General features: G+C 44.7%; 1 protein-coding gene across 2 annotated transcripts in view; it reads left to right on the top strand.

The window, feature by feature from the left end:
* Positions 1-12,708, top strand: part of prkdc (protein kinase, DNA-activated, catalytic subunit) — a 364,122-nt gene that overhangs the window by 146,784 nt on the left and 204,630 nt on the right. For both annotated transcript variants that reach the window (XM_070892539.1, XM_070892550.1), the window contains exons 38-40: positions 6,842-6,946; positions 7,954-8,121; positions 10,806-10,933. In XM_070892539.1, coding sequence (XP_070748640.1) covers positions 6,842-6,946; positions 7,954-8,121; positions 10,806-10,933 — 401 coding nt within the window. The remainder of the gene's footprint in view (positions 1-6,841; positions 6,947-7,953; positions 8,122-10,805; positions 10,934-12,708) is intronic.

The raw sequence follows: 12,708 nt of genomic DNA on the forward strand, positions 1-12,708 counted from the left end.
ATGTCCTGCACCCGCTCCGAGACATCCTTGACCCTTGCACCAGGGAGGCAACATACCATCCTGGAGTCTTGGTTGTGGCCGCAGAAACGCCTATCTATTCCCCTCACAATTGAATCCCCTACCACTATCGCTGTTCCACTCTTTTTTTCCTGCCCTCCTGCTCTCCCTTAAGGCAGAGTTCGACACATTTTTGAGCAATAAGGGAATAAAGGGCAGGGAAGTGGAACTGAGTCCATGATCAGATCAGCCATGATCTTATTAAATGACGAAGCAGGCTCGAGGGGCCAGGTAGCCTACTCCTGCTCCTATTTCTTATGTTCTCTCTTCTCTGGAAGGAGGAGATCATGCCACGAGATCTCAGAGACACTGTAATCGTGACCATCTTCAAGAAAGGCGACAAATCCGACTGTGGTAACTACAGAGTAATCTCCCTGCTGTCGACCACAAGGAAAGTCATCGCAAGAATCCTCCTTAACCGCCTTCTCCCTGTGGCTGACGAGCTCCTCCCAGAGTCGCAATGTGGATTCCGCCCACTAAGGGATACAATGGACATGATATTCTCTGCGCTTCAGATACAAGAGAAATGCAGGGAACAGCACCAACCCTTGTACATGACCTTCCTTGACCTCACAAAAGCCTTCGACACTGTCAATCGTGAGGGATTATGGAGCATCCTCCTCCGATTCGGCTGCCCTCAAAAGTTTGTCACCATCTTCTGCCTGCTCCATGATGATATGCAAGCCGTGATCCTGACCAACGGATTCACCACGGACCCAATCCACGTTCGGCCCAGGGTCAAGCAAGGCCGTGTCATTGCACCAATGCTCTTCTCGATCTTCCTTGCAGCAATGCTCCATCTCACCCTCAGCAAGCTCCCCGCTGGAGTGGAGCTAAATTACATGACAAACTGGAATCTATTCAACCTCCGTCGTCTCCAGGCCAGATCCAAGGTCGTCCCATGCTCCGTCATCGAACGACAGTACACAGACGATGCTTGCGTCTGTGCACACTCAGAGGTCGAACTCCAACCCATCGTCAACTCCTTCACCGAGGCATATGAGAGCATGGGCCTTTCACTAAACATCCATAAGACAAAGGTCTTCGACCAACCTGTCCCTGCCACACAGCACTGCTCCCCGATTATCAAAATCCACAACAAGGCCTAGGACAAAGTGGGCCATTTTCCATACCTCGTGAGCCTACTGTCAACAAGGGCAGACATCGACAACGAGGTCCAGCACCACCTTCAATGTGCCAGTGCCGCCTTCGGTTGCCTGAGGAAGAAAGTGTTTGAAGACCAGGACCTCAAACCCGGCACCAAGCTCATGGCCTACAGAGCAGTAGTGATACCCGCCCTCCTATATGGCTCAGAGACATGGACTATGTGTAGCAGGCGCCTCAAAACACTGGAGAAGAACCACTACGGTTGCCTCCGCAAGATCCTGCAAATCCATTGGCAAGATAGTTGCACCAATGTCAGTGTTCTCGCTCAGACAACATCCCCAGCATCGAAGCATTGACCACGCTCAATCAGCTCCACTGGATGGGCCACATTGTCCGCATGCCTGATAAGAGACTCCCAAAACAAGCGCTCTTCTCGGAGCTCCAACACGGCAAGCATGCCCCAGGTGGGCAGAGGAAACACTTCAAGGACACCCTCTAAGGCTTCTTGAAAAAGTGCAACATCCCCATCGAGACTGGGAAATCCTCACCCAAGCCCGCCCAAAGTGGAGGAAAAGCATCCGGGAAGACGCTGAACATCTCTAGTCTCTTTGCCGAGAGCAAGCTGAAGCCAAGCGTCGACAGCGGAAGGAGCACACGGCTACCCAGACATCCCGACCTCCCGTTCCTCCAACCACCGTTTGCCCCGCCTGTGACAGAAACTTTAGATCCCTCATTGGACTTCAGTCACCTGAGAACTCATTTTTAATGTGGAAGCAGGTCATCCTTGACTCCGAGGGACTGCCGGTGAAGAAGTAAATGAAAATGTTAACTTACTAGTTGATTTTTGATGGAATGATTTACAGGGAATGAAGGTGAACAAGCGTGGTTATCGGGCAGGTGATAATTGGGCCCCGTGGGAGGTAGGGAAAGGAAGGAAATGTAAGGGGACTAGGCAAAGAAGGGGATGATATAGAGAGGGAGGGAGGAGTATGTGGAAGGGGTGGAAATGAGGAGAAGGGGAGTCCAGTGGACCTGGGAAGTGGGAGGGGGACAGGATGCATAGGAGAGAAATGATCATCTTTATGTATTAAAGTTCAATAGAATTGGAAAAACTAAAATCTGATGAAAATAATCGAGTCTGTATCATGGGCTGCGAGATACTTTAAAAATAGAAGTCTGCTACCCGGGAGGGTGAGGCAGCACTGCTGGTGAAGAATGAGTTGGAACTGCTCTGTTGGGCTATTACATAGAAAAGGCTTGAGGGGAAGAGAGACTAAAGTGCACAATGGCCCCAGAGTAGACTGTGAAGCCTGAGGATCAGCCTATGTGGCTGCAAGACCTTTGTTGGAAGTTATAGCAACAGGCTCAGAAAGGGCTCAGCAGAAAAAACAGGTGAGTGGCCAGAGGCCCAGATTTAAATAGGACTAATGTCTCCTGCCTTCCACCCAATCACAGACCTTCCCTTTTGTTCTTTCTTCCCCTCCCCCTTTCAGTGCTTAAGAATGTGCTCTTTTTGAACATTCGGCAGTTCTGACGGAAGGTCATCGACCCAAAACATTAACTGTGTTTTTCTCTCCACAGATGCTGCCTGACCCGCTGAGATTTCCAGCAATCTCTGTTTTTATTTCAGATTCCAGCATCCGCAGTGTTTTGCTTTTGTATTCGTGTTTAATTCATTGCCACTTCTCTTCTCAGAATGCCCACCTTGAAGAAGTTCTGCTCTTCCCTCAGATGGGATTTCCATTTGTCTCTTTTACCTTGTTCATCTTCTTTGCTTTCTGTTTCCCTTCTCGTGTTTGATTCAGTATCTGCTAAGACTCGCTTCCACAGCCACATCTCTTTCCTCAGTAACTGTCTCTGCCTCAGACTTAATCAACGTGGATTTCATATGAAATTCCACCCCTCAGGTTTTGGATCCACCCAGGATTACAGATGCCGCTGAGATATTCAGCGTTCCTCGAACCACTGCTCTCGCCGCATCCTGAGATCCACACTCATCGCTATGCACCGCGACATGCATGCTCTCGATCTCTCTCTTCAGTAGCACCGACTCACTCTATCTCTAAGCTGTCCTGGTCCGTAGTTCCATTTCATCCTTCACCTCATCCGGCGCTTTAACCAAAACTTTTATCCTTCCTTTCAGGTGTCAAGGAGTGAAAACTTCAACAACTCTTGGACACCAACGCCCCTCCCGAACCTTCTTCCCCTACACTTCCCTCTGATCCCAACCCTTCTTCCAATCTTGCCCCCTGCCATGTTTTCACTATCCCCTCTGACCCTCAACGATCAGTCCTCAGCAAAAGTCTGAGCTTCATTCCCTTACGCCCCCACCTCAATCATTTTCGAGCTCGGCACGATGCTGAGCTCATTTTCCGTTGCCTTCGCCTCCGTGCCCACTTCTTTGGCCAGGAGTCTTCACCCCGTACAGTTGTCCCTTTCTCATGCTATCAGAATTCTCGCTCTACCTGGATCCCTCCCTCTGGCCTCTTAATCTCTCTAGACCTTTTTATTGCAAACTGCCAACGGGACACCGGCCGTCTCAATTTCTCTGCTCCCCTCACTCACTCCAACCTACCTCCCTCTGAACTTGTAGCACTCCGCTCGCCAGATCCAACCCCAACCTTCCCTTATGTTCTTTCTTCCCCTCCCCCTTTCAGTGCTTAAGAATGTGCTCTTTTTGAACATTCGGCAGTTCTGACGAAAGGTCATCGACCTGAAATGTTAACTCTGTTTTTCCCTCCACAGATGCTGCCTGACCCGCTGAGATTTCCAGCATTTTTTTGTTTTTATTTCAGATTCCAGTATCTGCAATATTTTGCTTTTGTTTAAATAGGACTTGTTGTATTTGAACAGGGGCTAGGACATATATAAATTGAAAAATATTATCAAAATTTTACAAAGAGTGAAGAACCTACCTGGCCAGTTACATTCCCACAGCGACAAATCAACAGGGTGGGGAATCAGATTGGGAAAGGGGAAAAAAATATTCTGCGGCTTCACCCACTGGCCAGAACCTGCAACTGTATACAGACTCCAAGTAGTTCTTTTGGGTGGGGGAAGGTTAGGCAAGGGTTACAGGCTGGAGAGGAGGAGGAAGATGGAGTGGGGTTGGAGGTTGAAAAGGGACAAGGTTGGAGACTGGGTGGGGCTGGAGAAGGTAGAACTGGGTTATAAATGTGGACAAAGGAATTTATAATGGTAATAAGTTGGAAAATAAATGTGACAAAAACATGACAGGAAGTTAAATTTTGTAGATAGGAAGTACATGCTGATGTAAACAGTTTAATAAGATATATAGATAGTTGATCAATTTTAAATTCTTGCCTTCAGATATACCTTAGCTGTATTTATATTTGGAAGGTTCTGTTATTTAGGTTTCAGAATTTGTTTTCTGGAGACCAAGTCACAATTTCGTATTGCATCACTAAACCTTGTAAAGTTGGAAGAAAATCTCAGATAAATGACCAAAGCATTTTTGTGTTAAGCAATATATTCGAATGACTCATAAATTACTCTTTTCAAGCCAATTAATTTGCTCCATTGAGCAGACTGATTGCTCGTATGACATCCAGTCTTGGAATAGCCACAATTTCCTCCAGTTAAACATTGGGAAGACCGAAATCGTTGTCTTTGGCCCCGCCATAAATTTGTACCCTTGCTACTGATTTCATCCCCCCGTCCTGTACCGGCCACTGAATCGATTTGAACCAGAATGTTCACAACCTTGGCATTCTTTCTGACTCTGAGCTGAGCTTTCAACCCCATATCCTCAAGGGTTGCCTTGCATTAGCCCATCTTCTGCTGAAACATTCATCCATACCATTGTCTCCTCCAGATTTGACACTTTCAATCATCATTTTAATACTCTCCTGACTGACCACTCATCCGCCGTGCTCTGTAAACTTCAGCTCATCTAAACCTCTGCTGCCTGTATTCTGTCCCGCATCAAATTCTGATCACCCATCACTCCTTTCCTTGCTGATCTACATTGGCTTCAAGTCCTCCAATTTAAAACTGTTATCTTTGTGTTTAAATCTCTTCATGGGCCCACCTTTCCCTATCTCCTCCAGCCCTACTACCCTTCTCCTCAAAGCTCTCTGTTCTCCAACTCTGACCTCTTGTACATCCTTCCCTTTGCCCTACCATTGGCAGCCTTGCCTTCAGCTGCCCAGGTCTCATGCTCCAGAATTCCCTCCCTAAACTTCTCCACCTCTCTATCTAAGTCCCGCCTTAAAACCTACCTCTTTTCCAAGCTTTTGATCAGCCTTCATGATATATCCTACTTTGGCTTGGTGTCCATATTTGTTTGATTCCACCTCTGCGAAATGCCTTGGGATCATAGAATAATACAGCACAGGAGGTGGTCATTCGGCCCATCGAGTCTGCGCCGGGTCTTTCAAAGAGCAATCCAATTAGTCCCACTCCCCTGCTCTTTCCCCACATCCCTGCAATTTTCTCTCCTTCAACTATTTATCCATTACCCTTTTGAAGGCTACGATTGAATCTGGTTATCGACCCTTTAGCCATTGGAAACAGTTTCTCTTTATTTACTCTTATCTAAACCATTAATGATTTTAAACACCTCTGTCAAATCTCCTCTTAGCCGCCTTTGTTCTCAGGAGAACAACCCCAGCTTTTCCAGTCCATCCACGTAACTGTAATCCCTCATCCCTGGAACCGCTCGAGTAAATCTCTTCTGTACCCTCTCTAAAGCATGTTTTTCTACCTTAAAGATCGGGGGCTGAAATTCAGCCTCCCGATGAGGCCTGACCCGGCGGTGTCGAATGGCCGCTGATTTGTCGTTGAATAGCCACCATTTGGTGTTTTTTCCGGCAGTCCTCACTTCCGCCCCGCTGTTGCTGAACCATCCTAAGTGCGACATCAAAGCACGCGCCGCCAATGTCCCGCCCCGGAAGCAAAATTCACCGTAGAAAATCTTCTGGCCACCGCTCGGTATCCCCGATAGTTTTTTCTGTTGACGGACTGTGTTTGCAGTCTCCATCTTATTTTTTTTGTTAGTCGGCCCAACAATTATGCCCCCGGGTTCAGCCAGGCCGCCAACAGGCAGCCTAGCACCTCCTCTTGGGTGCCAGGCCGCTGGCCAGGCCGAAACCCTCCTTGGTGGCCCAGTGGACCTAACTTAAAAAGCTGCAGAGCTCGCAGCGGCTCTCCCCTTTAACTGAAGGGGAGAGACATGTTGACGCGTCAGTGCAATGACGTCACCAGCCCAGTGCTAATGACTGACAACGGCGGACACTCTGCCCGCCCCCACTTCTGTCCCCATTATGACTGACTTCCGTCCTGCTCGAAAAAAAACAGCAAAGAGCTGAATTTTGCAAGATGGGCCCCTGCATTCATTGCGGCGGCCAAAACACAAGAAAAACGATAGGTGTGACCCGTTTCCGGCGGGGGGTGAATTTCGGCACCACTATATAAATACAAGTTTTTGTTATGGATCCAGATTGAGTTTTTCTAATTTAAATTGCTTCACTACTGATCCTCACTCAAACAAATAACTTAAATATTTCTTCAAATAATGCATCAATACGTTTCTGCTGACTTGTTACTCTTGATTAGATAAAAGGGTTCCTTGGAAAAAGAATCTTTCAATCCGGTTATGGGATAGATCTATAGTATGTGAGCATAGTTTTGCTAATTTGCATTTGATTTCTTTCAGATTGATTCTTCAGTCTCTTTTGGCAAAAGTCATGAGGCGTTTTCAATGGTGTTCCATACATACATCACAATATTGACGGACTCAACATTAGCTTTAAACTTGAAGGTATTTCTTTCAGTTTTTTTGGGGGAAAGCTCAGTAAATGTGTGATATCAATGGATTTTATTGTTTTATTTAACTATTTTGAGGGTATCAAATTGCTCTTTTGTTTTCTTTTGTGATCCAGATTTCAAAGTGTCACACTCCACCTACAGCCAAAAGGTGGTTAGGTGCATGTTCTTGCTGCTTTTCTGCTAGCTAATAGAAGGTGCACACAACAATGACTCCATGGCAGTTCCCCCTCGAATTTTCTTTCTTCTCAATTCTCTTCTCCCATGGAGAGATGGAGGTTCTCTGCTTGTTAGCTTCCTACAGCAGCAGAGCAGGGAAAATCAAGACTTTAAAACAGCTAGAATTGTGATACCTGTAGTAGGAGGTTCTACTGATGTTATGCAAGCTTCTAAATGAAGAGAGACGAGCATCAATCGTGGGGAAGTGCCAGGAGGAAAACAGTAAACCAAATAGGTATCTTTATACCAAAGCTAAGGGTATTACAAATAAAATGGAGAAACTAGAATCACAAATCCAGTTAGTGGGTATAGTGTGGTCGACCTGCCTAAACTTGGGTAATTATGAGAGCTAAAACTGCCACCATATGAATTTTTTAAAGAAATGATAGAGAAAGTAGGACACGAAAAATTGTAAAGGAGTTTGATAGAGTAGATAGGGAGAAACTGATTTCACTGGCAGGAGGGTCAATACCAAAGGACACTGATGTAAGATAATTGGCAAAAAAGCCAGAGGGACCTGAGGATAAAAAAAATTACGCAGCAAGTTGTTATGGTCTAGAATGCACTGCCGGTGGAAGCAGATTCAATAGTAACCTTTGAAAGGGAATTGGATAAATACTTGAAAAGGAAAAAATTGCAGTGCTGTGGGAAGAGAGCGGAGGAGTGTGACTAATTGGATAGCTCTTTCAAAGCTCTGTGTCCATTTTATGCTCCCGCCAAAGTTGAAAGTTTTGCCCATTGAATGGAATTCAAGTTAAAAGTTTCTGAACCTTTTTTTTGCAGACCCAGGCAGTGATTATACTACCATTTTTTACTCATCTTCCAGAAGAAAATCTTACAGTGCTTAGAAATGCTCTCGATGAGTTTGTAGCTGCCCACTTCCCTATGAAATCGGATGAATTTCCCAAGGGTACATTGAGGTACAACAACTACATTGACTGTGTCAAAAAAGTAAGTGCAATTTGTTGAGAGGATGATTTTATTTTGGACTCGAGAATAGGGATATAAGTTTAATGCCTTCTGAGGAATTGAATTAACATACTTTGTATTTGTTTCACATTGCATGAGGTTTTTGCCCCCAAAAAAGGCTACTTTTCCCCCTCTTCCTCCGTATGTGCATTGGTAATATAATATTGTTCCCATCTGCTCTTGCAATAAAAGAAGTTTGGAGAATAGCTGCACCTCCAGATAGTGTTCCTGAATCTCTTACTACACGAGCAGGAGAGAATCGTATTGTATTATCAAGAATTATTTGGTGATTAAGTCCGTGGAATCGGTGAAAGACACAAAGGAGCCCAGGAGGTGGAAGACATTAATGACTTGGAAATTAAGTCAAGTAGCTGGTGCAATGAGAAACTACTGAGTTTATCGCATTATCTGTTTTCAAAATGAGTTAAACCGCAGGGTTCAAATACATTTTCCAAACTTCTCTTCCTGGTCCCCATTTTAGCCAATTAAATGTAAATGGTTTTCTCTCCTCATGAACTGTTTAAAACTTTTAAAACTAATTTTTTCACCCCTTTCTCAAAATCTTCCCTCTGTCCGTGATAACTGCTGTCCCATTTCCAACCTCCCTTTCCTCTCCAAGGTCCGTGCTCATCCGTTGTCCCACAAATCCTTGTTTGAATCCCTCACATCAGATTTGTTTTTTCCACAGAATTGAAAATATCCTAACCAAAGTCACAAATAGCATTTGCAACCTTTGACAGTCACTTACACTATCCATCTCCAAGGTGTATCCTCTGTTCTCCAGCTCCATGGGACTTTCCTTGCCTGGGTCCATTCTTACCTACACATCATAGCTAGAACATACCTGGCAATGGCTTCTCTCCCCATTCCCACACTGTCCCCTCCAGAGTTTCCCAAGGCTCCACTTCCTCATCTGGATTCTGCCCCTTGGTGGTATAATTCACAGACATGAGCTCTGGTTAGACATGTATGCTGATGTCACCATTCCTCTCATCCCCCTCCACTACCTCTGTGCTGCTTGTCCAACATGAACCGTAACTTCTTCCAGGTAAACGTTGGGAAGACTGAAGCCATCAACCGGTCTCACCTCAAACTCCATACCCTTGCTACTGATTGCATTATCCTCTCAGGCCACTGTCTTCGACTGAACCAGACGGTTTGCAACTTTGGTGTGTTTGACTCTGAGCTGAGCTTACACAAGAACACAAGAATCAGGAACAGGAGTAGGCCATCTAGCCCCTCGAGCCTGCTCCGCCACTCAACAAGACCATGGCTGATCTGGCCGTGGACTCAGCTCCACTTACTCGCCCGCTCCCCGTAACCCTTAATTCCCTTATTGGTTAAAAATCTATCTATCTGTGATTTGAATACATTCAATGAGCTAGCCTCAACTGCTTTCTTGGGCAGAGAATTCCACAGATTCACAACCCTCTGGGAGAAGAAATTCCTTCTCAACTCGGTTTTAAATTGACTCCCCCGTATTTTGAGGCTGTGCCCCCTAGTTCTAGTCTTCCCGACCAGTGGAAACAACCTCTCTGCGCTCTATCTTGTCTATCCCTTTCATTATTTTAAATGTTTCTATAAGATCACCACTCATCCTTCTGACTCCAACGAGTAAAGACCCAGTCTACTCAATCTATCATCATAAGGTAACCCTCTCATCTCTGGAATCAGCCTAGTGAATCGTCTCTGTACCTCCTCCAAACTAGTATATCCTCCTTAAGTAAGGTGACCAAAACTGCATGCAGTACTCCAGGTGCGGCCTCACCAATACCCTGTACAGTTGCAGCAGGACCTCCCTGCTTTTGTACTCCATCCCTCTCGCAATGAAGACCAACATTCCATTCGCCTCCCTGCTGCAACTTCAAACTAACTTTTTGGGATTCATGCACAAAGACCCCCAGGTCCCTCTGCACCGCAGCATGTTATAATTTCTCCCCATTCAAATAATATTCCCTTTTACTGTTTTTTTTCCCAAGGTGGATGACCTCACATTTTCTGACATTGTATTCCATCTGCCAAACCTTAGCCCATTCGCTTAACCTATCTAAATCTCTTTGCAGTTTCCGACCTCATATCCTCTCCTTTGCAAAGACTGCCTACTTCTGCCTTCATAACATTGTGTCACTGAAACCCTCATCCATGTCTTTGTCACCACCACACTCAATTACTCCAATACTCTACCGGCCGGCCTCCATCCTTCATCATGAATACATTTGGTCATCCTTCATAATCCCATCTCCTTTGGCCCAATATCTTGTTTTGTTTACGCATCTGGAATGTACCTTGGAATGTTTTTCTGTGTTAAAGGTGCTATAGAAGTGAATTTTTTGTTTTATTACTAGCACCGTGACTCATACTAATACTAGTGTACGGCCAAGGAAACATACAGTAAGTTTCCAAATAGTGTTTTTGAAACAGGATGCCTTGTTTCAAATCATTAATTTAATTAAATTAATTTGTAAAATTGAACAAAGAGTGAACTCATTATTTGGGTTTTTGATATGTGTTGAGGAACTTCTCAACACTAGCTGAGTGCTGCTTCGTACTGATCGGTCTTATTTTATCACCATTCACTAGTCTTTTTAACCACATTGTATTCTTCATGTCTCAAGTTATATTTGCTGATTCACAAGTTTATTGTTTTGATTCAATGTGTTTTTCAGTTACTGGATGCTTTGGAGCTATCTCAGAGTCCAGTGTTGTTAAAACTTCTGACTACGGTTCTGTGTCGTGACAGCAAACATGTCATGGAAGAAGCATTTCAGATCTGTTTCCAAAATATAGTAAAAAGGTATTACATGTTGTATAGAAAACTGAAAAATAGTGGGTTATAAAAATGTAAATGTTTGTGTTTTTAGCCCCATGACTAATACAATAAATTCTGATATCTATATGCTAATAGTTTATGGTTACAGCTCTAATGTTTGAACTTAATATCAAATATTTTATCCTAGAGACACCTTAATATTAGCACAAGACTGCAAATATCAATATTTGTGCTTTGCCTTGAGCTTTAGTGCGATAAGTAAGCTTTTTGTTGGCAGACCTGTTTGATAGAAAATAAGCACTTTGAGTGGGATATTTTTAATCATATGAGCACCTCTTTTTGTCAGCTGTTATCTCCCAGTCCAGATTTTCTCATGCCACACATCATTTATAGCCAAACGGGTAACATAGAAACATAGAAAATAGGTGCAGGAGTAGGCCATTTGGTCCTTCGAGCTGCACCACCATTCAATGAGATCATGGCTGATCATTCCCTCAGTACTCCTTTCCTGCTTTCTCTCCATACCCCTTGATCCCTTTAGCCGTAAGGGCCATATCTAACTCCCTCTTGAATATATCCAATGAACTGGCATCAACAACTCTCTGCGGCAGGGAATTCCACAGGTTAACAACTCTGAGTGAAGAAGTTTCTCCTCATCTAAGTCCTAAATGGCCTGCCTCTTATCCTAAGACTGTGTCCACTAGTTCTGGACTTCCCCAACATCGGGAACATTCGTCCCGCATCTAACCTGTCCTGTCCCGTCAGAATCTTTTATGTTTCTACGAGATCCCCTCTCATCCTTCTAAACTCCGGTGTATAAAGGCCCAGTTGATCCAGTCTCTCCTCATATGTCAGTCCAGCCATCCCTGGAATCAGTCTGGTGAACCTTTGCTGCTCTCCCTCAATAGCAAGAACGTCCTTCCTCAGATTAGGAGACTAAAATTGAACACAATATTCCAGGTGAGGCCTCACCAAGGCCCTGTACAACTGCAGTAAGACCTCCCTGCTTCTATACTCAAATCCCCTCGCTATGAAGGCCAACATACCATTTGCCTTCTTCACCGCCTGCTGTACCTGCATGCCAACTTTCAATGACTGATGAATCATGACACCCAGGTCTCGCTGCACCTCCCCTTTTCCTAATCTTCCGCCATTCAGATAATATTCTGCCTTCGTGTTTTTGCCCCCAAAGTGGATAACCTCACATTTATCCACATTATACTGCATCTGCCATGAATTTGCCCACTCACCTAACCTGTCCAAATCACCCTGCAGCCTCTTAGCGTCCTCCTCACCGATCACACCACCACCCAGTTTAGTGCCATCTGCAAACTTGGAGATATTACACTCAATTCCATCGTCTAAATCATTAATGTATATTGTAAATGGGCGGTAGATGGGCGATCAGTTCCCAGGGCCGCACCTGTGCTTCTTTCATCTGGATGATAGGATGGCCTAGAATGATGACCAATTCTTGATTGGTTGGCCAATAATATTGATATTTGGAATCTGGATAACAAAAGTCCCCTGTCTTTGTTTTACATGCATGCACTGGTGGCTCATTATCTGACAGCTACAACCAAAGTTTTTAAAGTTAAACAATATCTTAAAAAAAGTTATGACCGAATGGAACATTTTTGTTTCGGTATATGCAGCATATTGCGTAGGCCTGAATGACATTTGAGAAAGGGGATGGAGTATAAAAGCAGGGAAGTCTTGCTACAGTTATACAGGGTATTGGTGAGGTCACACCTGGAATACAGCGTGCAGTTTTGGTTTCCATATTTACGAAAGGCTAC

This window comes from Pristiophorus japonicus, chromosome 1 (genome assembly GCF_044704955.1).
Source record: "Pristiophorus japonicus isolate sPriJap1 chromosome 1, sPriJap1.hap1, whole genome shotgun sequence".
NCBI lineage: Eukaryota > Metazoa > Chordata > Chondrichthyes > Pristiophoridae > Pristiophorus > Pristiophorus japonicus.